This window comes from Octopus bimaculoides, chromosome 27, assembly GCF_046866305.1.
Source record: "Octopus bimaculoides isolate indiv1 chromosome 27, ASM4686630v1, whole genome shotgun sequence".
Lineage (NCBI taxonomy): Eukaryota > Metazoa > Mollusca > Cephalopoda > Octopoda > Octopodidae > Octopus > Octopus bimaculoides.
This window is the reverse complement of record NC_142954.1, coordinates 811973-839290: the sequence shown is the minus strand read 5'-3', so window position 1 is coordinate 839290 and position 27318 is coordinate 811973. Positions and strand designations below refer to the sequence as shown.

At 36.6% G+C, this 27318-nt stretch overlaps 1 protein-coding gene across 2 annotated transcripts in view; it reads right to left on the bottom strand.

Moving 5' to 3' along the window:
* Positions 1 to 7552: 7552 nt before the first annotated feature.
* LOC106870523 (uncharacterized) overlaps positions 7553 to 27318 on the bottom strand; it is a 27985-nt gene continuing 8219 nt past the window's right edge. Inside the window, exons 2-14 of one of the 2 annotated variants that reach the window (XM_014916645.3) lie at positions 21900 to 22029; positions 20219 to 20314; positions 19264 to 19296; positions 18943 to 18984; positions 17850 to 17922; positions 17308 to 17398; positions 16683 to 16796; positions 15846 to 15972; positions 14922 to 15056; positions 13803 to 13997; positions 12741 to 12901; positions 11204 to 11336; positions 7553 to 10997 (exon numbers count right to left, since the gene is read on the bottom strand). In XM_014916645.3, the coding sequence (XP_014772131.1) occupies positions 10864 to 10997; positions 11204 to 11336; positions 12741 to 12901; positions 13803 to 13997; positions 14922 to 15056; positions 15846 to 15972; positions 16683 to 16796; positions 17308 to 17398; positions 17850 to 17922; positions 18943 to 18984; positions 19264 to 19296; positions 20219 to 20285 (1305 nt within the window). In that variant the 5' untranslated portion in view covers positions 20286 to 20314; positions 21900 to 22029 and the 3' untranslated portion in view covers positions 7553 to 10863. Of the gene's footprint in view, positions 10998 to 11203; positions 11337 to 12740; positions 12902 to 13802; positions 13998 to 14921; positions 15057 to 15845; positions 15973 to 16682; positions 16797 to 17307; positions 17399 to 17849; positions 17923 to 18942; positions 18985 to 19263; positions 19297 to 20218; positions 20315 to 21343; positions 21483 to 21899; positions 22030 to 27318 lie in introns of those variants that run through there. The other variant, XM_014916646.3, reaches the window with a different exon arrangement.

Below are 27318 nucleotides of genomic sequence, written 5' to 3'. Positions count from 1 at the left end.
CATTTACCAACATATCTATCTATCTATTTACCTGTCTACCTACCTACTCTATCTACCTACCTACCTATCTATCTATCCATCCATTTACCAACATATCTATTTATCTATTTACCTGTCTATCTATCTATCTACCGGGGTATATATCCACTGATCGTACGCACGCACACACTGACAATATTTACCCCGAAGGATGCTTTCGGCATGAGAGAAAGAAATATAATTTCCCGTTAGGCGTAGCTGGAGGCTCAGTTTCGAAACTTCACAAATACTTTGTTTTAGCTCATGCTTAATAAATTTGAAAAATGTAACATCTCTCAGAATGTGGCGGAGATGGTGGCGATTGCGGCTGAAGTAGTAGTAGTAGCAGCAGCAGTAGTAACGATAATAGTTGGGGGGTGGAGGGTGGAACGGCAGAGGTAGGCGGGATGATGGTGATGTAGTGCGGGAAGTTGTGTAGTGATAATGAAGATATTGATGATTAGATGACTAACGATGATGCTGGTAGGTAGGTAGGTGGGGGGAGGGTAGTGAAGAAGTAATTTAAGATGATGTAATGATGAGGGAAGGGAGGAAGGGGGGCTGATATTATTAATAGCTGTTGTTGTTGTTAAGCTCTAGGTCTGCCTTGAGTCAAATCAGTCCTATGAACAAAGGTAATTTCAGCCGGGATCATTGTCTATTTTCCTACTGTACAGGGAACCAACCCTAGGAGCACATTATTCAATGTGTCATTTAAAAAATAAACGACAGGATTTGATTTTGAAGAAGACTTGCTGCTATGTCTAGCATCTTGAGAGACCACGTAGAGGGACCTCACGCTTTTAATGGCTGTAAGGTCAGTTTTCATTAAACAGTCCTCAGCTGTGATCCTCCTGTATTTTGCCGCTGTACAAGGGAACAGAGAAGAGCATTATTCAATGACTCATTAAGTTTTTTTCTTTCGTATACGATAAGATGTGATTTGCAGAAGACTTGCTGCTATGTCTAGCAGCTTGAGAGACCACGTAGAGGGAACTGATGTTCTTAATAGTTGTTGTTGCTTGGCCCCAGGTCAATCTCCATCAGTCTGTCCTAAACTCTGATCCTTCTGCATTTTCCGGCTGTATAGGGGACCGAAGAGCCTATTAGTCAGTCCTTTTAAAAAGACGACAGCGTGTGATTTGAGGAAGACTTGCTGCTATGTCATAGGGTGTTAGTCGAACAAATCGACCCCAGGACTTATTCTTTGTAAGCCCAAAACTTATTCTATCGGTCTCTTGTGCCGAACCGCTATGTTACGAGGGCATAAACACACCAGCATCGGTTGTCAAGCGATGTTGGGGGAACGTCTACCAAATCCACTCACAAAGCTTTGGTCGGCCCGAGGCTAGGTTATAGTAGAAGACACCTGCCCTAAGCGCCACACAGCGGGATTGAACCCGGAGCCATGTGGTTGGGAAGCAAGCTTCTTACCACACAGCCACGCCTTCGCCTATAAACATAATTATTATTATAATTTTCTTTAAATATACTTTTAGTAATAAAAGAAAAGTTTCTAAATCTCTGATGTTGAACACCAAAATCCACATCTATCTAATTCCGTCCACCCTCCTCGTGAATAGGTGATAGCCTGAAACACATTCGCTGGTCAACTAGTTTTAAATAGAACTAATGGGAGATACAATTCACCCCTTGTATCCATCAATCTTAGTTTTATTACGAAAACACGAGAAGACACAGCTCACTGCGCCATGTTTAGTAATTACCAATATTTAAAAGTACAGTAAAGCGGCGAGTTAAACGCTTTAGTTTAACCGAATAATTAACATGTCGGGCAAAATGCTTAGAGGCATTTCGTTCTGAGTTCGAATTCCACCGAATTTCTGTGTCGATAAAGTACCAGTGGAACACTGGGATCGATGTAATCGACTTAACCCCTCTCCCAAACTTGCTGGCCTTGAGCCAAAATTTGAAATCAATATATAGGTACCATGAAATGTTGTTGCGAGTAGAATAGAGCCGGAATTTTATCGGTGGGTTGTAAAAATATTTTCCTGGGTCCCCTTCAAAATGTGAATGCTAGTCTGCAATATATGCTAATACTTTTCTAAGACCCCCCCCCCACCGAAAATTTATCGACTCTGATCGCATTAAGAAAAGTTAGTGTAATGGTTAGTTGTTGCGTTTGTTTAACTCCAGATTAACTTAATTCAAAATATGTTAAATGCATTACAACTGTGCCAATCTGTTTTTTCTTTTTTTGTCATCTGCGGGAGAATTGATTACCATTTCTTGCAAATCGGGCAATCACTACTATATTCTTTACCATTGTCCGCACTGTTTTTAAATTCCGTAACGTTGAATTTAAGAATGCTAATAAAATCATTAGATTATATTAATTATAAGTTGATAGGGCGTCAGGATAGAATGGCCTAAAGAACTTGATTCAGGTTTTCTTATGATGAGAATTTAAATGCTGCCGAGGTCGACTTTGCCTTTCATCCATTCGGAGTGGTTAAGAAAATAATTACCAGTCTGAGTGCGGTATATTGTCGAAATGCTCGAACCTCAGACGGGAAGCTTTGCGCTTATCTGTTCCAGATCTATACGTTATGAGTTCGAATTCCGCCTCCTATCACCGGGCTTCTGGTAACAGGGAATTAATCTTTCCGAACACCGCTAACGGTGATCAGCTTCTAATTCCGGGACGAGGAACGAGTCGATGGATGAACATCTCGGTCTCAATAAAACAAAACCGATCAAACAATTTTTTTTTAGTTGAGGGAGATAACATTTAAAACACCGATAGTTCTCGTAAAACGTGGGGAGATAAACCAACTTTTTGCTGGTAGTGAGATAAACATTATGAGACCCTACTATGTATTATTTCGTATGTAGAACATTCCCTTGAACTTAATGCCCCCTAATATTTTTCTTCGAAGATAAATATTTGTATTTAAAATTTTATTTTATTCTAAGAAGCCTTTTAAAATAATTTTAATACGAAGCTATCAGCTATTGAAGCAGCTTTGCATGTATGATTGATTAAGAAATAGTGTTTGTTTGCAAGCCACCCATTAAAAGCATTCAGCGCCACATTCACCTACTTTTTGCCCCCTTTTGAAAATAGAAGAAAATCAGAAATAAATTCGATAAATTTTCAGAGCAACACCTGCACGATTTTCATAAAGAAAAAAAAAACAAAAAAAGTCAAGTACCCTGACTTTATAATATGCTACAAATCCCTTATTTTGGTTCGGAAAAAGGGGGTGGTGGATGAGGCGACCCCACCCCCAGCCCGGAATGATTGTAAATTTTTTTTTTCTTTGTTGAATGAATTCCTGGGACCTCCTAATATGCTACAAAACCCTTTTTGTAGTCCGAAAAACGGGGTGTAGTGAGGTGGAAGCCTCGGAAATTTTACCCATGTGTGTGTGTGTATATATATATATATATATATATATATATATATATATAAAATAGTGTGTATGTGTATGTATGTAGACATGTAAAAATTCACTGACAAAGTGCTACTTACCTCTTTGCTGTCAAATAAATGGATTAATTCTCAACAAAACATACTTTTTTGCTCGACTAAAAATCTTAAGCTTTATACCCGCGTTTTAGGAAAAAACCCCCAAAAAACTCTTTCGTGCTCAAACTAATTTTTGTGTCGGCAGGGAAAGAATGACGAATGAATTAAAATCAATATATCTTAATTGTTGTGTGAGAAAGTATATATATTCTGATGATAAAATATAGAGTATCCTTCAAAAACATCCTAAATTTATAGACTATATAAAACATTTTACAGAAAAAATTTTCCAGAGTGGAAATTACATGGTTCATTATTAAATATATCCTCACCTTGCCTTGCCTTTTTTCCAAACCAAAATAAGGGATTTGCAGCATATTATGAGGTCAGGGTACTTGATTCCACGCAAAAAAAACCCCGATTTTTTTTTTTTTTTTTCTTAGTGAAAATCGTCCAGGTGTTAGTCTGAAAATTTACCTTAAAATATTCTACTGAAAGAAATGTAATGACACTGATTAAAGATATTTAAGTGAGAGACACGAAGCTCGAGGGAACATTCTACGTATGAAATGGGATGGAGTAGGCTCCCCACATAATGTGGTCAAAGGGAAGTAACCCATACATTTATGGCATTGAATAAAAAACTGGAACCTGATGACATGTTTAGTCTTTTTGCTAAATTTACCTTCAAACCTCTTCTTGGTGAAATTCCGTTACGTTGAAGAATATGTAGATTTAAATTTTAATTCTTGACATTTTTTTGCCACTATAACATGGCTGTTCTATACAGAACTATGTTATGCAGTGTTTTGATTTGAGTGACTTAACCTTGATATAAAGGGAAAATGCATTTGATGATCAGAGAGAGAGAGAATTTAATTATATTCATAGACAATTTAATTATATGTGGGAAAGATCAAAATGACCATGATAAGAATTTAGAAAAATTTGAAATAGCAGCAAAAAGTGAGGGTCTCGTTATGAATGAAGAGAAATACGTTTACTGAAAAACAACTCTAGACTTTCTTGGATACCATATCTCACACAATACCCACATACCCGACCCAGAAAAGCTTGCTCTACTCAGTCTTTTTACACCAACCGACCAGAAATAATTTAAATTGGTATGATTTCTCATAATGCTAAGTGGATCTCCAAATTTTCTGACAAGATATATCCTCTCAATAACGTGTCAAAATTTCCTCTAAACAGTCAACAAGTAAAGTGTAGCAGAAGTGATTTGACACTGTCATAATGTGTGAGATGTGTTCGTTTTGACTCATCTAGGCTTAATTAAATACTGGGATATCGGTTCCACAAGCCTTTTCATTCCAGGTCACATGACCTCATAATTAAATGAATCTGTCGTTTGTATTGGTCCAGCTGTCCACTCATGCTGGTGCAACAGTTCATTTTTCCTTATGCGGGAAATTAATCATGGAAGAAATAAATAAGAACATGGAAGAAACAACTGTAGCAAGAACAACAAAAGAAAACTACATAAAAGATTATATTTTATTCATTAATATATATTAACCCTTTCGTTACTGTATTTATTTTGAGATGCTGTGTTTCTTTCAATTACGTTAAATATAACAAAGAACTTAGAAAAATAACTTAGTTATCATTAAGCTAGTGTTAGGAACATAAATTGTGACTAAGGTTTGGTGAAAGATTTTAATTCAGAACTTATGAAAATGAGATATTTGTACAGTTCTATATTTAAGAGATGAGGAATTATGTACATTATTTGCATTTGACGGATATTTATCCTCATCTTGTTTGTTGTAGTTAAGAGTGTGGGCTACTAACCCCAAGATTCCGAGTTCGATTCCAAGCAGTGACCTGAATAATATAATAATAATAATAATATCCTAAAATACCTTAGGAATGAGAACCCAGATTTGAAATTTCCCCAAGACACCTGATAAAGGCTGGTGGGTATATCAGCCGAAATGTTGTGTTAACAACAAACAAGATGAGGACAAATATTTGTCAAATGTAAATAATGTAAGACAATTGTACTCAGTGTCAGAACCGGTTTCAGCCGGGTTGGTAACGAAAGGGTTAAATTGGAAACAACATTATCTATGGGTTTTACATGTTTGAGTAAACAACAACAACAACAATAATAATAATGGTTTGAAATTTTGTCAAGAGGGCAGCAATATATATATATATATATATATATATATATATATATATATATATATATATATATATATATATATATATATATATATACATACATACAGATATACATACATACATATATATATGTGTGCATAAGTTGGTGTTGTTATGCATGTGTTGTGCTGTTCCATGTGTGCTGTATTGTGCATGTGTTGTGCTGTTTTGTATGTGTATGTGTTATTGTTGTGCCAGATGTTTCCATGTTGTGTAGCGATAAGATATAAAATAAAATGAAGAAAAGGATTGAAAATTGTCAAAGACACCATCACCAACAAAACTAAAAGATTATCATGGATACTGCCATCACCAACACCATCACAAGACTCTCACCACTGCTATCTTTACACACCACCATCACTTTTGTCTCACTGTCTCTCCCTCTCTCTCTCTCACACACACAGACAAATCATTAAGATTTTTATTTTCCCAAACATCATCACAACCACCATCATCATTGATACCTGCTCGATCATCATCACTGTCACCATCATCATCATCATCACACACATGGTCACACACACACCCTCACCCTCACCACATGAGTGCATGTTAACACAGGCATACTTCAACTTATGAATGTAGTTGTTCCCAAGATAGATAAATACAGAGATATATTGACAGATAGATATGTGTGTGTGTGTATGTTTATCAACACTTTAACATGGGTGTTTTCTAAGAACCAACAATTCTGCTATTTTAACCCCAGGAAGACATCTCCTCTAGCTGGTTACTCAGTGTGTTTTGCACACAACATTCATTACAAGCGGGTGAGAACTCCTGCCACTCTAGCTCCAAGACCACCACATCATGTAATTTCGATCTTATTGGATCACCTCAGTGGTGGGCACGGCAATGGTCTGACCTCGCTCGCAATATATAGACTATAGTGTCATACGATCACTGACCTTGTAACTAGCAAACTAGTCCATTAGAAAATCTGTTCAAGATGATGTATATATATATATAAACATATATGTGTGTATCTGTCTATCTATCTATCTATATATATAATTATATATATATATACCTTCAAAGGAATGTCTCGTGCAATGACTAAGAAAAATAGTCTAATAATGGAGCATATAAGCCCTCGACAGAAAAAAATATAGGCTTTCCTATCCATGTGGGACTCGAACCCACATCCCTTTGTTAACACAACTAAGTGTGTTACCATTATATCTGTTTTAATAAAGATTTTGTACCTATTTTCATGTGTGTTTATTTCATTTTCCTTCTTCAGTTTTCTGTTAACATTTTTATGCATTTAAATATGCACCAAGAGCGACGTTAAATGAGACAAACTGACTGAAGTTGAGTCCCCCCCACCATTTATTTCTTTAGAAAAAAAAAAGGATATAAAGTCAAAAAAAGATGTAACTTGAAATGGCCTAAGTTGAAGTATGCCTGTATATATATTTATGTACGTGCTCACACGCATACACACACTACACTTGTTCCATTATCCTTTTACCACATTTCACAACACTATTTCATGCCTTTACACCAGTCCTCACAAAGTCTTTGAGAGTCATTGAAATAATAAAAAATACAAAAAACAATATATTTACCCAAGGAGGGAGCTTCTATTTTAACAGTAAATATATAGGTTGATATATATATATATATATATATATATATATATATATAAATATAATAATATAATATATATAAGCATAGTTTTTGTCAACTGACATACTGTAATAAGTATGTACTATGAGTACTCAGATTGGTGCACCACTAAGACTCCAGCTTGAAATACAACTGAAAAATGGGGTTTTGAGACTGCCTATCAAGGCTGGCTAGAAGTGGTTTCTCTTTGAGCCGGTGGGTATAGATTAAAATATATTTTTCTCAACTGATACCAAATGCTTTGCATTTTCATTTTCTATATATATAGACACACACAAACATATATATATATATATATACACACACATGAACATAGACATCTTGAAAGTAAATAAACAGCCTTCATTATGCAGTTTTATCTATGCGGATGCTAACTGGTGCTTCAGACTTGTTTGAAGACATGTCTACTAAATACAAGCTGAAGTATTTAAGTGAATCAAATGATTTTTTGCTTCTAGAAATAAATGTTTAAAAAAGACGGTGTCTATTTACTTCTGAGATGTGTGTGTGTATTATATGAGCTATGAATAAAGCAACCAATGGAGGGAAGAAGGGGCATCTCTATATGTCACATGACCTCTTAATGAAGGGAGAGGGGGGTGTATGTGACATCATGTATTAATAAATGAATTTCTAAGCAAGTCTTGAATATGTCAAATGACCTGCTAATGAAGAAAGGAAAGAAATATCTGGTCATGTGATATGACCTGTTAATTAACTGGCCAATGAGCAAGCCTCTATATGTCACATGACCGGTTCACAAAGAGAACTTCTAAATATATCACATGACCTGGAAATAAGGAAACTAATAAAGGAATATTTCTATGTGAGATGACTTCCTAAATGAGTCACAGATGGCTGGGTAACATGCCAAGAAATTGATTTACCAAAGAGTCCAGTGCCAATGCACATTGCTCTCAGTGTTCCAATCAATTGTAAGTTCTTGTGGTCTTTATGGCTGAGTGACATTACACCACAGTTCAATTCCCATGAAAATGGTATGAGAAATGAGCACATGTAAGAGGACATGATCTAGGTAGACCTGGCTCTCTAAGAGTGTCAGGAACAAACAGGCCAAAACACTGTCTCGGTGGGAGTTCTTCCCCTGAAGATTTCTCCTGCTGTCAGCAGTGAATTTTTATTCCTGTAATCCCACAGATTATGGGACTCACCGGTGGTCACATGATTGTAATAGCCAGCATGTATGTTACTCGGAGCTCTGAGGCCCCTGTTTTCTAACAGGGGCCGAAAGGTGTCGGTTCCCAGTCTTCCCAAGCAACTCATCCCCATCATCATCATTCAATGTCTGTTTCCCACGCTGGGGTGGACAGTTCGGTAGGAGCTGGCAAAGCTGGAGAGCTGTACCAGACTCCATTGTCTGTTTTAGTATAGTTTCAATGGTTGGCAGCCCTTCCTAATGCCAACCACTTTACAGAGCATACTGGGTGCCTATTTTACATGGCACCAAGTACTCTGTAAGACAAAAAAATAGAATACAAAGAGAGAGAGAGACAGAAAAGGAAACAAAAACATCCGTGTCACAGAGAGTGGGAAAGAAGATGAGTGTTTACAGAAAAAAGGAGGGGGAAAAGAAGAGAGAGAGAAAGAAAAAGAGGCTAAGATTCAAACATGGAGGATATGAAAATCCTTGAAATTTGAGGCCAATGTTTTTTTTTTCTTCTAAATAACAGCCATTTAAATTGTAGAAGCTTCCACTGTTTTAAACCAAAGGCCATCACACTTGTTACATATTTTCTTTTCTACTCTAGGCACAAGGCCAAGAATTTTTGGGGAGGAGGCCAGTCGATTAGATCGACCCCAGAATGCAACTGGTGCTTAATTTATCAACCCTGAAAGGATGAAAGGCAAAGTCGACCTTGGTAGAATTTGAACTCAGTACGTGAAGGCAGACGAAATACCACTAAGCATTTCACCCGGTGTGCTAACAATTCTGCCAGCGCGTGGCCTCACTTGTTACATATTGTTTGTTGTAATGTCACAATGTGTTACATATACCATGGCATTGCAAAGTTACTATGTACTGTGACATCACAACGTTATATGTACAGGATTGTGATATTGCAATGTCACAATGTACTGTGAGCGTAACATTATTATGTTACATGTACTGCGATATTGCAATGTTACAATATGTACTGTGACATCTCAAATGTTACAACATTTACTGCACTGCACTGTGACTGTGACATCACTATGTTACAGTATGTAGTGTTATCAGTGTTACGATGTACAGTGATTGTATCATCACACTGTCACATATGCTGGTACTATGATTTTTACATTGCTATGTGTCTCAGCCTGTATGCTACCGTCACAATGATGCAGGTCGTACTGTGACATCGGGTGTTACAGCAGGCAGTGTGACATCGCAGTATGTTATAGGTGTGTACTGTGATGTCACAATGTATTACAGAGTGTGTACTTTGATGTCACACTTTGATGAAAGTTTACATTTAATATTTGAAAGATTTAAGTTGTATTACATCACCTTTTCGTGAAAGAGAAGAAATGGATACGTTTACTTTTTCTGAAGACTTATATCCTAATAAAGCTTGGCTCTATCTATAACTAACAGCAGTTAACAATGGAAATAAACCCACAGAGCAACTTATTATTTATATTAATTTCTTAACCCTTTAGCATTTAAATCAGTCCTATCCAACCCAAATATTCCACCAGTTTTAGGTTTAAACTGTTGAAATCAAGCATTCTAAACCTGCAATACAATATCATTCTGAGAAAACACAATCACATCACTGAAATAACGAAGCTATGAGATAATGCATGATTAGTCCAAAACAATGTGAATAAATAAGCATTTGACAGAGTAATCTGAAGGCTAAAGGGTTAAACTGGCCAGATCTGGCCTCTCATACCTATCCTACAATGTCATTCTAAAAATAAACAATCATGTCATTGAAATCTTGAAGCTATGATAATGCATGATTAATTCCAAACAATTGTGAATGAATACGGATAGCATTCGACAGAGGAATCTGATTAATGAAAGGGTTTTAAACTGAGATTCAATGTTAGAAGAAAGCAAAGTGATAACTTTACCAGGAGACTGTAACGGGTAAAATGTTAACGAATGACGAAGTTTGGTCATTCTGGAGATTGAAGAAGAGAAAAAAAAGAAAAAAAAAAGAAAACAAAGAACCTCATAAACCGTATAGTTTTTAAAATTTCAGAAAATGTAACTGATATTTGCAATGAGGAGCAGAAAAACAGAGACAGCAACATCTCCGGAAACCACGAACAACATCAGCATTCCATTGCAATGTTAAGAGAAAGTGTGTAACTTCTTGTCTTAACTATAAATGAATTATTGAATTAATTGTTTAGTGTACAGAGAGAAGAAATACAAATAATAGAGTCTGTGGGATGCTGTATATCTTCACAAAGACTCCATTTGTATAAAAAAGGAAGACCGAGTTTTATCATCTAACAAGCAATCAATTAGCTAGAGTAACTGAACCGGATGCTATGGTGTTAAGATTTTGCTTCTAGAAAAGTAAATCCATATTTGGAATATTTGGTGAAATCTGCATTTCTTCCTCAGTTGGCTGAACGGCATTCACCTCATTTATCACCTGTCTACAATTGGCAACATCCATTTCATGTTTTTTGTCGCTCAATTCTGAAATTTAATAAAGATGACAAAATAAAAAAATTAGTTATTTCATTTCCATTTTTTGGTTCATTCATTAGTTACAAGATAACGCGTGTTTACTTCAAAAACAATGTAAATACATAAGCATTAAATTTCACAGAGTAATCTGAAAGCTAAAGGATTAAGATTATGTAAGATTAAGTATTACAATATCCAGAAGTTCAAATACTTACTCTTCATGAATACAAAAATGTCATTCACAGAACACCTCTCTGAAGGGTCTCCAGTCAATAAGCTGCTTATTAAGGAAGCCAAACTCCCCCATGCATCAACCAAGCTCTTCATTATATCCGGATAACGAGAATACTTCAAAGTAAAAAGAAATAAGAGTCTCATTACAATAACAGCATACATATATATATATACATAAATTTAATAATAAGGGTAGAAATTGATATTAATCAATTAAAACCAGTGGTCTAGCATATTAAAAAAAATCCGAAGATTAAAATTATATTACATACAAAATTAAGAGGAATGACCAGCAAAAGTGGACCCCTTTTACAGTCTGGTGTCTTGCTGAAATTTTTTTCTTGAGAACATATTCTTCATGGTTAGGTGATTCGGCATCTATTTCTAGCATATAGGAGTCCACTTTTGCTGGTCATTCCTCTTAATTTTGTATATATATATATATATATATATATATATATATATATATATATATATATATATATATATAATTCATACATGGCAGTGTGTGAATAATATTCTCAAAGTCAACTTTTACTCAATTGCAGCCAATTTGATGCTTTACCATTAATTCAGTTTTAGCTAGATCTTAATTCAATTTTTTTTTTTTTGCACTATGATGAACCAGTGGTAAACTATTTGGTTGGTGCATAATTATTGTGGCTTTTTTTCAATAAATTTTATTCAACAAAAAAATTTAAACAAAACGCCAAGCAGAAATTGAAGTAGATGGTGAATATGCTCCAGAATAATCATTTAAAGATGTTTACGTTAAATGTTGTTATTGTTTTTGTTGAATAAAATTTATTGAAAAAAAAGCTGCAATAATTATGCACCAACCTAATACATTTTGACATAAAATAATTGAAATTTGATTTGGTATATATATATGTGTATACATATATATATATTATTTACTAAACACAATATATGTTTTTATGAGCTACTATCAATTTCATACGATGACAGATAGCATTTTTAACACAGCCAGTGCTTCAGCACAATCCTCAGGCTGCACTCATGCATGCATGCATGCATGTATGTATTAAGAATTCAGTAGAAGTTACAAAGTGACTCAAAGACTGAAATTTTCATGCATTGGCATATATCAAATGTGTTCACACACACACGCACATACATGCAGACACATGTATGTATATCCACATGTGTGTCTGTAAGTTTCCTTCCTTTTGTAAAAGAGTTAGTCGAACTTAAGGAAAACTTGACTGCTATTTTGACCAAATCAAGTAAGCGTATACAAGTTCCCTGGGTGACAGTCACAATTAGAAAAGGTGATGTTCCAGTGTGATGCATTTGCAAGAAACAATAAGCAGAACATTTGATAGAAATTTCTATGGAGAAGCAGAGGGAGCAGAGACGACAGGAGGATGGGAAGAGGAAAAATTGACTGGTGTGTGCAATTACAATGGGGTAGAGGCTATGAGTTCAAACCACCCATTCTCCTACCCTGCACCAAAAAAGAAAAAAAAAGAAGAAAAAAATTAGAAGGAACAATACCATTTTTGGTATGCCGTACTTGACTTGTTTCAACAACAACTTCCATGGGTCATTGTGCCACTTAATGAACAGACAAACCAAACCAACAGAGAAAAGGTCACACTTCTCTGTCACTGAACATGTATGATAGTTCTTACAGAAATCCTGAGTCATGTCCAAAACTGCAAAACACAAATATGGATACATACAGGGTAACAACCACAAAGGATCTTGGGAATATTTTTATAATTAATAATAACCTCACTGCCTATACAATTATACACACGCACACACATATATATACATACCATATTTTAATGTGTTAAAATATGAGATTTGTTGGTTGAAATACCAAAACTTAGCTTGACTGGAAACTGAAGTGTCTTAGATTCAAATGGAACATCTGTAGGTATGAGAGGAATTTTGGGAATAAAGACATTTTCTTTTTTGTGACTACCTGTTATGATTGTTGCCTGTAGGACAAGGGGATTCACGGAAGTAACAGTTAAGTGAGTTCCATTACACAGGTGAGATGGGTCAAAATTCCTAAGCAATATATAATGAGAGCACCCAGTTTTAGTGTGAAGTTATGCGGTGGCATCCCAGTGGGTTTAAGAGTGTTCAGAAATTCAACAGGGTATTGAACAGATATGCATGTGTGGATGTGTGTTTTAATCCAAATGTAAATGAAAATTATCACACATACACTCACACATGCAGTCACATACATATACTAAGACAGATACATACAGACATACATTCACACATGTCAGTCATTACATGTATATGCATGTCTAGATGTGTGTGTGTATTTAATAACGTACCTAATGCAGAAACACACACACACTCATATACAAAATATGACGTCATGGTGATGGTATAAAATGTCCTATAGAAAGATTATTTGAGATAAAATGTTATATTGTTTTAATGCAAATGAAAAAACATTAGATGTTGGCACTCGTGAATTGTAATACTATTGACTTGTAAAATTTGATTTAGTTTGGTCGAGTTGTTTGAGAATGCATAGCGAACAGACAGACAGACAAAGAATTTTATAAATACAGAGATAGATACACCAACCTTCTTGGTATTTTCCAGAATTTCTGTCACAATGTAACAGGAATTTCTTGCAACAATCATAGTGGATTTCAGGAGCTGCATACATTAGTGTAACACCTTCACTGAAAAATTCGCTGTTGGCATCCTTTGATGCCCCGAAATCAGTCAGTTTTAGTTTGATGCAGTTTTGAAAAGCATAGACACAAACATTCTGGGCTGTAGAATGAAAATGGATAAAATACGTATGAGACAAAAGCGGAACAGACAGAAACAAAAATAGTCAAAGGCACCCAGTCCACACTGTAGGGTAGCTGGCATTTGGAAGAACATCCAGCTGTAAAAAAAAAACCATGCCAAAACAGACACTGAAGTCTGGTGCAGGCTACTGCCTGGTCAGCTCCTGTCATATACACACACCACACACACACACACAATCACCACCACCACCACCACCACCACCATCACCACTACTTACACATGAGCAACAGACTTACTAGATTTTTTTAGGGTCACCCCAAATGTTAGGGCCCCACCTATCATCAACAATCTTGCCTGGTGAAGGTACATTCTTAATATAGCTAGAACTATTTCTCAAAGACTGGCCCTTCTCATCAGGACCTGAAAATACTTCAGTTCCAACCCTACACCAAGCTTCAACAATTCCTGACAAATGGGGCCCAGAATGCAGGTTTGCTCCCACACACAAAGACATCATAATCCACATCCAGAAAAAAGCCATTTGATTGATATTCCAGCCTCTTGTTACCCACAACTGTATTGTCTCTGCTCTCTCAGCTCTAATAATGGCCTCTGCTTCTCAGAACTTGCTGGTGTCATACCACCTCCCAACCCATTCATCTGTTCTCTTCACAACATGTGTGTTGTGTCCAAACTTCTAAGCCCCACACTGACTACTATTCTCATTACTTCTTCCCCCCAATATAATCCCACTGGAATCTTTTTGCAGCTCACATCCTTTCACCAGGTCTTGCTTTGCAACAGTTTAAGTGGTACATTGACAGCATCAATCTTGCCAGTTTTGGATGCCAATGAAGTTAGTGATGGACAGAGGTACTAAAAGAAAAATCACAACAAAAAACATCACACACATGCACATAACCAAAAGACATGGAGACTCACGTTTGATATCAAGGTGAAAGATATTCTGATGATTACAGTGGTAAATTGCTTCAGCAATCTGAGTTATGAAACTGTCCAGCTGTTCATCGATGATCAAATTCCATTCCATTTGCATAGCAGAATGCAGATCTAAACCTGTAGAGAAACAACATCAATCAACATACATTTAATATTCTTTACTTGCAGGAGCCGTGAATATTTTAAAGAATTAATGGTAAACCTATTGGGTTATTTCTGAAAACTTTATCCCTGAATGCGTGGCCTGTGTTGTGTCTATATCAAAAGACAGTTGCTCAGCTGCTAATCATTGAAAAGTGAAGGAAATTGGTACATGCTCTTCACCTTTCCATATATTGTGACTTAAATGAGGCCAGATGAAATTGTTGTCTATGACTATATGTAAAATGGTGTGAGAACTCTCGGTTGGGATGTCCCAAATTTTCATAGGAATTAGAAGCAGCCTGAGAGATAAATAACATCAGATACACACACACACACATACAGAAACAAACAAACAGAACTCAACCAGAGCTCAGTTTTGCTGAAGTGGAAGAATCTTCTTGAAAACTAAGAACGGTATGTCACCAGTCATCCTCATCTTTTGCCATCACCTCCAGGAAGTTCAAGATACTTAGATCAGTTCTCATCCTTTCATCCCATATCTTCCTGGATTTCCCTCTTCCACAAGCTTCAGTCTGTCCTTTTCCTTAATGGTAAGTCAACTTTGTATGTATTTTTTGTGTGCTATATCCCTTTACACCAAGGGAGACTCAGCCATATGATAATTAAAAAGAGATGAATTATAATGTACTGAGGTCAATATAGCCAGCTAAAAACCCTTTCAGATATTGGACCCATTATGGTTCCACACTAACGACTGACAACAGTGAAATAATTAAACAACAAAACCAAATTTCAACTTACCACAATATTCTAGGAGAATCTCATAGCGGTCACTTTTGACACAGAACCCCAAAATTTTGGAAATGTTATGGCAGTTCAGCCGACATAGGTGTTCTACCTCTCTTGCTCTGAATTTGCTCACTTTTATCTGGTAAAAAAATGAGAGGGAAATGATAAAAATTAATGGGGCAAAAAACAAGAGGTTTGGTTAAGGCAGGGAAAAATTATTCTCATTGAATTTAATGTCTACTTTTCCATACTTGTATAAGTCAGATGAACTTTGTTGAGGCAGATTTTCTAAAGCCATTTGAGCGTGGCTGTTGCCAGTACCGCTGGATTGGCACATGTGCCGGTGGCATGTAAAAAGCACTCACTACACTCTCGGAGTGGTTGGCATTAGGAAGGGCATCCAGCTGTAGAAATTCTGCCAGATCAGATTGGAGCCTGGTGTAGCCATCTGGTTTGCCAGTCCCCAATCAAATCGTCCAACCCATGCTAGCATGGAAAACGGACGTTAAACGATGATGATGATGATATATACCAGAGTAAGCACATAAATGCGAAACAAGGTGGAATAGTACTTGAATACCAGAGGTAGAGTAATATGCTTTTTAATAAAGTCTGTATATATATACATATATATATATTAATACACACACATACACAATGGGCCTCTTAAAATTCAAAATTTCTGTCAATGAAATTCCACACACATACCACTGTTTGGTCAAGCTGCCATAGTGTAAGACACCAGCTGACAATGACCATCCAATGGGAACAAACTCTCAAAGGAAAAATGAAATTTTCATTTAAAACAACAATAATGAAAATGGAAAAAGGGAGGTAAATCAGAATTACTTCTTTCCTGACAAAGTTTCGAGCACTTCGGATGTCAAGGCACAAATCAACGGATGTAGCAAATCCTCCGGGAGTGAAACTTCCTTGGGGCAAATAACCATCGTCAAGACATAGCTGTGGAAGAATAAGAACAGATAAAAAAGGGTCAGCTGGGTCTGTTGAGTGAGAATAGGATAGTTAGTGAGGGAGTCAGGTAATCAGGATGAGAGTAGCTTAACATATATTAAGGTCCAATATGGAGAAGCTGCTTTGGAAAACCTTTGAAATTTTTATTAATTTCAAAAAAAGGTGCAAAACTTCTTACCACACAGCCATGCCTGCACCTAACTGTACAAGAAATTGTTAAAATATTTCGTGTATTGTAGAAATACAACCATTTTATTGAAGATAAACTTCTAACAACGAAATCTTATATGGACCCTCAAAGGTCACATGGACCTCAGTTGATAGCCATTGCTTTATAGCTTTAGATAAAGTCTCTCAAGAGCCAAGGTTCAAAAAACAAAAAAAGAGAAAAAAAGAGAAAGAAAAAGATTTATTTTAAGTCCATTTGTAAGTTTTAAAAAATCCTTTTAATGTCATCAACTCTATAAATTTAACAGAAATGTATTGCCTTTAGTCTTACCTCATCCTTGAGGACGACAGCCGTATCTGGATATTGCATTCTATGTTCAAGCAATTTCAAAATGTCTTCATTATTGCCATGTAAGAGATTTCTTAAAAGAGAACAAAACACAAATCAATACTTTATGCTCCCACTAATTCCTGCCACTCTACTTACACATTGACATACCTCTACACACACATCACTTCTTCCCTTACGCCCATCTCATAACACCGATACATTCTTATGCACGCATGTACACCTCTGCTCTTTTCTTCCTTCTAAATTTGACCCCACAGAAACGCATTCCCTTTTAGCTTCACAAAGCCAATTTCTTACCACCCTGCAAACCTCATCTTCAACCAATCCTTGGTTTCTGTTGCAGATATTTGGGAGTATTTTGATGAACGTTGGATTTCTTTGTGGGAAACATTTGAGAAGGCTTTGGTGAGTTCTAACCATACTGCTGAGAGAATCTTGTTCCTCCTCCTCTTTGTGTCTCTTAAATGAAAGTCAGAAAAGGTCTATGGAAAGAAAATAACAACAAAAAGGCATATATTTACTTGTATGTGTGGCGTCCGTCCGGAATATTTCTTCTCACATCACCCAAATTCACAATGTTCCTGTCCGAAGTATCTAAACACAACAACAACAGAAATAATAATAATAATAATAATAATAAGGATGGTAATAATAATAATAATAAGATGAAGAAGAATAATAATGGTGGTGGTGGTTTCAAATTTTGCCAGAAGGGCAGCAATTTTGTGGGAGGGGATGAAAGGTAAAGTCAACCGTGGCAGAATCTGAACTCAGAACATAGTGGCAGATGAAATACCACTAGGCATTTCGCCCCATGGGCTGACGATTCTACCAGTTCACTGCCTTGAAGAGGACGAAGGAGGAGGAGGAGGAGAATAATAATAATGATAATAATATTAATAATCATCATTTCTCCTATAGGCACAGGGCCTGGAATTTTTTTTGGTGGAGAGACTAGTCAATTACATCGACCCCAGTGTTTCACTGGTACTTGATTTGTCAACCCTGAAAGGATGAAAGGCAAAGTCGACCTCGACGGAATTTGAACTCAGAACGTAAGGACAGATGAAATGCCACTATGCTCATGATTCTGCCAACAACAATAAAGATAATAATTCTTTCGACTGCAGGCAGAAGGCCTGAAATTTTGTGGGTGAGTGGATAGTTGTGGATACTGACCACAGTATATAACTAGTATTTATTTCATCAACATCCCAAAAGGATGAAAGGCAGAGTTGTCCTTGTTGATATTTGAACTTGGGACATAAGGAATAAAAATCAAGTTTCATTAAGCATCCAGAGAAGAAAAAAAGAAATGTTTATTTATTTATATATATATATATATATATATATATACGTTTCATTTTGTTTCATCTCTAGTAGTCATCAGGGAGTCACACCCCTGGATTAGCAGCTCTGGAATTTGAACTCACTACATTTCAATCAATGAGCAGTCTGATTGCTGATCATTATCAGTCATTTTATTCTTGGATGTGTACATAACTGTTGACTGGATTTGAACTCATAACCTTTATTAATAAAATGACAGACAAGCAAACCCAGAACAGCCAATTGGGGGAAAAACTTCCCAAGAGAAGATCAAAACCAACTTACCAATAGCCGGTGCTACATTTACTTCTTCTTCATTTTTTACATCTGAAAACCAAAAAAAATTGTCAATATATTTATATTTAAAATACTTTATAAATAAATTTTTATAAATATCACAAATGGTGCCTAGAAGGAATTTGAACTTGGTGCATTTTAGTAAATCAGTAGTTTGATTGCCAATTATTATCAGGTAGCTGATTCCTGAATGTGTATGTAGCTGTTGACTGGATTTGAACTTATAACCTTTATTTATTAAGATGACAGTCAAACCCAGAACAACTAACCAGAACAAAACTTCCCAGAAGAATATCAAGAATACTTTACCTGTAGCTAGTACTTTGTAGATATCTTCGAGATCTAAAAAAAAAAGAAGAAAAATGGTTATTATGTTTATGTTTATAATACTTTATAAATATAAAAAAAAAAAAATTAATAATAGATGCAGCTTCGTTAACCACCAATTCTTTCATCATTGATCCAGAATAACATGGTACACCCAATTGCAAACGTTGTTATGCTTATCACAGACTGACCTGTGATAGCAAGAGTCAGCAATCAGTCAAAGATTCTGTTTGGATTGCAAAATCTTGCTCCTGAAACCAACCACATTTCTTTGCCATCCAGAATCCACTGACTTTCGCATATTTCTAGGCCAGCATGTCTGGACTGGGGGGCTAAGTCAATTAAATTGACCCCAGTATTCAGCTGGTACCTGTTCTATCAACGCCAAATGGAGGAAAGGCAAAGTTAACCTCGGCAGAATTTGAACTCAGAACATAAAGACAGATGAAATACTGCTAACCATTCTGCCAGTTTGCTGCTTTAATAATAATAATAATAATAATAATAATAATAGTAATAATAACTCTTTCTAATATTGGCACAAGGTCAGCAATTCTGAGGAAAAGGAGGAGAAGCAAGTTGATTACACTGATTCCAGTACTTGAAGATTAACTGCAACGTTGACCTTACTGGGATTTGAGCTCAGTATGTAAGGAACAGAAAGAAAAGCCACTAAACCTTTCATCAATCTCGAAAGGATGAAAGGAGGTAAAGGTGACCTCAGCAAGATTTGAACTCAGAACAGACAGAACCAGAAGAAATTCTGCTTCGCATTTTGTCCGACATGTTGATGATTCAGCCAGCTTGTTACCTTCTAACCTATCTTACTAATTACCAAAAAAGATCAAATAAAATGAATTAAGATAAAAGATAAATCAATCAATGTGGCTGAATCGAAGAAGAGTGAAAGAGTGAAACAATGCAGTTCAATACTCACTTTTGCTCTCATCAGCAGCATGCTGTTTAAGATCAATTATCATGGAATATCTGACTTGTTCCTCCATGGCTGCAAAACTATCTCACTTTCTTTCTTCTGAAATGTAATATAACATAATATAAATTGATACAATATAATATAGTATGATATAATATAAAGATAAGTATAAAATGAAGTAATATATTTATGTCAGGTTGGTATAAAAACTATAACAGTTGTTAATCATAAACTTTGAAGCAATATATCTCAGCTTGGAATAAATTATATACATACATCACTTTGATCACATTAACCATCACATATCTATCAATTATTTCCGCATCCTAACCGATGCATCTATCTATATTCACATTCTGAAGAGATTTGTCCCGCAGCACTACTTTGCAAGCAATGTAGATGTGGTCTTTACCTATAACTTAGTGCTTTGGTTAAAAGAGACCAACAGACTAAGTATCTGGTTTTAAAAAAAATGAAAAATTTCCAGGGTTGATTTGTTTGACTAAAACTTTTCAAGGCGGTGCAGCACCATGGCTGCAGTCTATTGACTGAAATATGCTTCCCAACCAGATGGCTCTGGGTTCAGTTCCACTTCGTGGCACCTTGGGCATGTGTCTTCTACTATAGCCCCGGGCCGACCAAAGACTTGTGAGTGGATTTGGTAGACAGAAACTGAAAGAAGCCCATCATGTATATATACATATATATATATACATATATATATATATATATATATATATATATATATATATATATATACACACACATATATGTGTGTATGTTTGTCCCCCCCCCCCACCATCACTTGATAACCGATGCTAGTGTGTTTACGTCTCTGTAACTTAGCGGTTCGGCAAAATTGTCCGATAGAATAAGTATTAGGCTAACAAAGAATAAGTTCTTCGGTCGATTTGTTCGATGAAAGGCGGTGCTCCAGCATGGCCGCAGGCAAATGACTGAAAACAAATAAAAGGGCAAAGTCTTTATCTCAACTCGGCGTTCCACAACTTGCGAACCGTCCGACTGCTTTTGGGACAAGAGTAACAAAGAAGAAAAGAAGAAAAAAGTAACAGAAAGCGTGACAACAGCAACAACAAGAAGAACAACAGTGAGGTGAAGCCAGCTTACCTTTCCTTTTGTATTGTAATGTGGAGGGAGAGAGTATTACGAGTTCGGTCCGGGGCTAGTTTTATTTTCACAGTGTTAATTACACAGATACACACACACAGCTCACGTGCGGGGGAAATAGACAGGCAGCCGGACGGTCAGCCGGACAGACAGATGGAAGCACTGCCGTCGCACGTTGGATAGCCATGACAACACAATGACGTTCGGTGTGCGCATTTGGGCGTGTGGGTGATGTATGCATGCATGCATGTATGTATATATGTGTGTGATGTATGTATGTACGTATGTATTATCCGTTGACAAGAAAAGTATTGACAATGAAGTTTCGGACAGTCCGATAAAGATTATGCTGGCCGAAACTTCGAAGTCACTGTCAACACACACTGTTCTTGTAGAAGAAGAATAAATATGTGTAGACCAACAGCTACTGTGTGTGTGTGTGCGTGTGTATGCATCAGGAATCTTGCAACACAAATTCGTGTATGTGTGTATGTGTTTATGTGCGTTAGTGTGTGTGTGTGTGTGTGTAAATATATACAAAAATATCTCAACTTACGTTTTCGAGTTACGTCTTTTTTGTCTCTATGTTCCGTTTTCGTTTTTTATAGAAATTAATGGGGAAGAAAAAGGACATCGATTTCGGTCAGTGTTATTCACTTAACGTCGCTCTCAGCAAAAACAATTATCTAAATATAAAAAAAAAAAAATATTTAAAACAAAAGAAAAAGACTTAGAAGTGGAGAAATGAAATGAAATGTATGTGAAATTATGTAGAAACCTTTTATTAAAACAGATATAAGCAAAAAAAAAAAAAAAAAATTGTTAAACGTTTGATTTTTCGGCGTTACGTCGTTTTTCGAGTTAAGTCTTAATGTGAACCAATTACCGACGTAAGTTGAGGTATGTCTTTGTGTGTGTGTGTGTGTGTGTGTATGTATGTGTGTGTATATATATATATATATATATATATATATATATGTATGTATGTATGTATATATATATATGTATGTGTATACATATATATATATATATATATATATATATATATATATATATATATATATGCATATATATATATATATGTATATATACACACACTCCTTTACTTGTTTCAGTCATTTGACTGCGGCCATGCTGGAGCACCGCCTTGAAGGGCTTTTGGTCGAACAAATCGACCCCAGGACTTTTTTAAAGCATGGTACTTATTCTATCGGTCACTTATGCCAAACTGCTACGTTACGAGGAGAACCCACGATCTTGAAATCATGAGGGATACACCCTAACCACTAAGCCATGCCCCATTCGAACGTAGTCGTTGCCAGTGCCACCAGACTGGCTCCTGTGCAGGTGGCACGTAAAAAGCACCATTTGAGCGTAGCCAATGCCAGTACCACTAGACTGGCCCTCATGCTGGTGGCATGTAAAAAGCACCCACTACTGGCGTTAAGAAGAGCATTCAGCTGTAGAAACTCTGCCAGATCAGATTGGAGTCTGGTGCAGCCATCTGGTTCGCCGGTCCTCAGTCAAACCGTCCAACCCATGCTAGCATGGAAAGCGGACGTTAAACGATGATGATGATTGGCAATACTACAAATAAAGATTACTCCAAAGTAGTAATAGCATTACCTTTAATTGGATAATCATATACAGCCTTTGAGACCAACAGGTTTCAATTGCATCGATTAATTAACATTGCAATTGCATTGAATTACATTTGGAATACCTGGGTGGAAGAATCCCTTACTTTATATATATCATCATCATCATCGTTTAACGTCCGCTTTCCATGCTAGCATGGGTTGGACGATTTGACTGAGGACTGGTGAAACCGGATGGCAACACCAGGCTCCAGTCTGATTTGGCAGAGTTTCTACAGCTGGATGCCCTTCCTAACGCCAACCACTCAGAGAGTGTAGTGGGTGCTTTTACGTGTCACCCGCACGAAAACGGCCACGCTCGAAATGGTGTCTTTTATGTGCCACCCGCACAAGCCAGTCCAGGGGCACTGGCAACGATCTCGCTCGAAAATCCTACAGGAGCCAGTCAGGCGGTACTGGCAACGGCCACGCTCAAAATGGTGCATCTCATGTGCCACCCGCACAAGAACCAGTCCAGGGGCACTGGCAACGATCTTACTTGGCTTGCCGGGTCTTCTCATATATATATATACTGGGAGAATATACGAAAAAACAACAACAGACGAGGACAGGTGGTGTAAATAACAAAAGGATGTATTAGTATGACGCTCGGGAATACGGAAAGTCTTTGACGTTTCGAGCTACGCTCTTCAACAGAAAGAATACGGAGACAAGGAGAAAAACACGGAGAAAAAAAATTGAATGGTGTCCAGTCAACGGTCAATCTATACTGTTGTGTCTGGGGAGAGTAATTTTCTTTTTGTGCCTTATAATTTAACACACTCTATAACCACAGATAACATTCTCAATTTTTTTATCATTAGATAAAGTTTTATTCTATTATTTAAATGAATGGCTAGAATACACTTTACTTCCTTAATATTATCAGCTTATTGTTGCTATAGAAAAAACTTGGCCACGAAGTTATAAATAAAGAGCTACCAATCTGTGTGTGTGTGTGTGTGTGTGTGTGTGTGTGTGTGTGCGTGCGTGTGTGCGTATGTATTACGAGTGTTTTTATCTTTTATCGGTTATTGCATAAATTTAACTTATTGGTATCAACATTTCTGTACAACAACTATTAATATTTACAATTTTAAAAAAATATTATATTTAACCCTTTCGTAATCAGGAGTGGCTGTGTGGTAAGTAGCTTGCTTACGAACCACATGGTTCCGGGTCCAGTCGCACTGCTTGGCATCTTGGGCAAGTGTCTTCTACTATAGTCTCGGGCCGACCAAAGCCTTATGAGTGGATTTGGTAGACGGAAACTGAAAGAAGCCCATCGTATATATGTATATATATATGTATGTTTGTGTGTCTCTGCTTGTCCCTCCAGCATGGCTTGACAACCGATGCTGGTGTGTTTACGTCCCCGTAACTTAGCGGTTCAGCAAAAAAGAGACCGATAGAATAAGTACTGGGCTTACAAAGAATAAGTCCTGGGGTCAATTCGCTCGACTAAAGGCGGTGCTCCAGCATGGCCACAGTCAAATGACTGAAACAAGTAAAAGAGTTAAGAGAGTATATTTATATATTAACAAAGAAAACTTACACAGAAAATTAGAGGGAGAATGTATAGGGTTACGGATCCGAGAGCTGTTTCTAGGGTCTTGGAATCACACCACAATTTTCATCGATGTAGATCACAAAAAAACTCAAGAATATACAACCAGTAATGGAAGCATACAAACAACAGGTCGACATGGTTTCTATCTCCAGAGTGGAGAATTAGGAAGCTAACCGAGTTAAAAGCATTTAATGTTGATCCAAAAATAGTTGCAGGTTAGTGTGGGGAATAGTTGCAGGTTAGTGTGGGGAATTTGCGCAGGTAGCCCTAAAAAAACACCTTTTGAGCATGGTTGTTGCCAGAACCGCCTGACTGGCTCTCGTGATGGTGGCACGTAACAGCACCCACTTCACTCTCGGAGTGGTTGGCGTTAGGAAGGGCATCCAGCTGTAGAAACTTTGCCAGATCAGACTGGAGCTGGTGCAGCCTTCTGGCTCGCCAGTCCTCAGTCGAACCGTCCAACCCATGCCAACATAGAAAGTGGACGTTAAACGACGACGACGATGATGATGATGATGATGATGCATGTAATATTTATGCAAACAAAGGGTCTAAGCCAGAGATGGGGAAACTCCCGCTCATGGGTGCAATTGTGCCCACGAGCCCATTTTATTGCGTGTGCAGGTTGCTGTACTTGTATGTATAAAATAAAGTAAAGTTTTTCAATCATAAAATTTATACAATACTCATATTCCTCTTTGTGACATAGGTCACGTTTCCACCATGACTTAAAACGGTTAGGCTCGAACAGAAAATCTGGTAATTCTGATTTGAACGGAAATTTTGTTTCCACTATAAAACACATATTGCTGTGTTTGTACCACACCCTTCAGACCCAACTACATAAACTAGCTGAAGAATATAGAATACCTCATGAGTAATATAATGGTCCTAAATTCAGTGGTAGCATCAATGAAGATGTTACGCATTAATTTTATGTCTTAAACTTATTTTTATTAATATATATCAAACTATACATAAATATATACAAGATTTACACAGATATAAGAGTTAGAACTTGTGATCTGCCCGCAGACCTTTTTCTTTGGAAAATTTTGCCCACCGCACTAAAAAGTTTCCCCACCCCTGCTCTAAGCATTTGGTTGACCTGCTAGAAATAGCAGCCTGAACTTCCTGCAACAACACAATTATCTTTCGATCTTGAAGGTTATCAGTAGTCTAATGTTGTGTAACATTAAATGCTTCGGCTAACATCTTTATTATTAATTTCTAGATGAATTAAATGAATGCGATTTGCGTCATCAGCATGCTCATATTAATATCAGACGACATATTTAAAAAAAAAAATAATCTTGTCAAATTTTCAAAAACTTCAAGTGATTGCATGTGTGTGTGTTTGTCCCCCCAAAAATTGCTTGACAACCGATGTTGGTGTGTTTACGTCACTGTAACTTAGCAGTTCGGCAAGGCAGACCGATAGAATAAGTACTAGACTTAAAAAGAATAAGTCCTGGGGTCGATTTGCTCGACTTAAAGTGGCGCTCCAACATGGGCGCAGTCAAATGACTAACAAGTAAAAGAGTAAAAGAATATGAATATACATTATACAGGGTGTCCATAAAGTCTGGGTCCATGGGGATTAACACGTACTTTAAGAAATTACTATTTCTTATATTTAATTGTTTATGTTATGATTTTATTTACTCTATGTACCCAGACCTTGTGGACACCCTGTATATATCTCCATACACACATATATATATGCACACGCAGACACACACACACAAGAGACAGAGATGATGTAATATATTTGTATAGATAAATATATGTAAATATATATGTGTGTGTGTGTGTTTGAGAGAGAGAGAAAATATAGAGAATGAAAAAGGCAAATAGAAACTACATATGCTTCATAGCTAAACAATGTTTATTCGCTCTAACTTTTAATACGAAATCCGTTTCACTAATTCTCAGGTCAGATTACCTCAAAATGTTTACATTGTTGCTTGGAGATGAATGAATAAAATGGTTCACCAATCTAGCCGCAGAACAAATGGCACATTACAAACAAAAAGATATATATATATATATATATATATATATATATATCAAATGACCAGTGAGATAAATTGTTAGTAGACAAGTAGCCATATAAGGAAAAAAGGTGGACGTGTTTACAGGTATCAGATTAGGAAAAGAAGGAGAGGCCAGGTGTGGCAGGAAGGTGTGACTGGAAGGACAAATGGGAATGAGAGACAAGGCGGGGGGTCAAAAAAAAATCTTTAGCTTGTCCACCATTGTTGTTCTTTCTGTACAACTTGAACTGTGTGTGTATAAATATTCTTTCATTTCTTTCAGTCATTTGACTGCGGCCATGCTGGAGCACCACCTTCAGCCGAGCAAATCAACCCCAGGATTTATTCTTTGTAAGCCTAGTACTTATTCTAGCATGGTTTGATGGAGGACTGACAAGCTAGTAGGCTGCACCAGGTTCCAATCTAATCTGGCAAGGTTTCTACAGCAGGATGCCCTTCCTAATGCCATCTACTCCGAGAGTGTAGTGGGTGCTTTTTATATGTGTGTATATAGTATTAATTTTAGCCTTAAATGGGAAATTATAAGAAAAGCTCAACCTTATAGAAATAATAGATATGGATGTGAATTGTGTTCTATGGAAATATATGAAATTTTTAAACTTAGGAACAATCCTAATCTAATCAATAATAGATTAGACCTTAGGGTATCATGTGTGCATTGCTCTACTCGCACTTTTAAATTTTTTAAAAAATAGGACTTTTATTTAAATA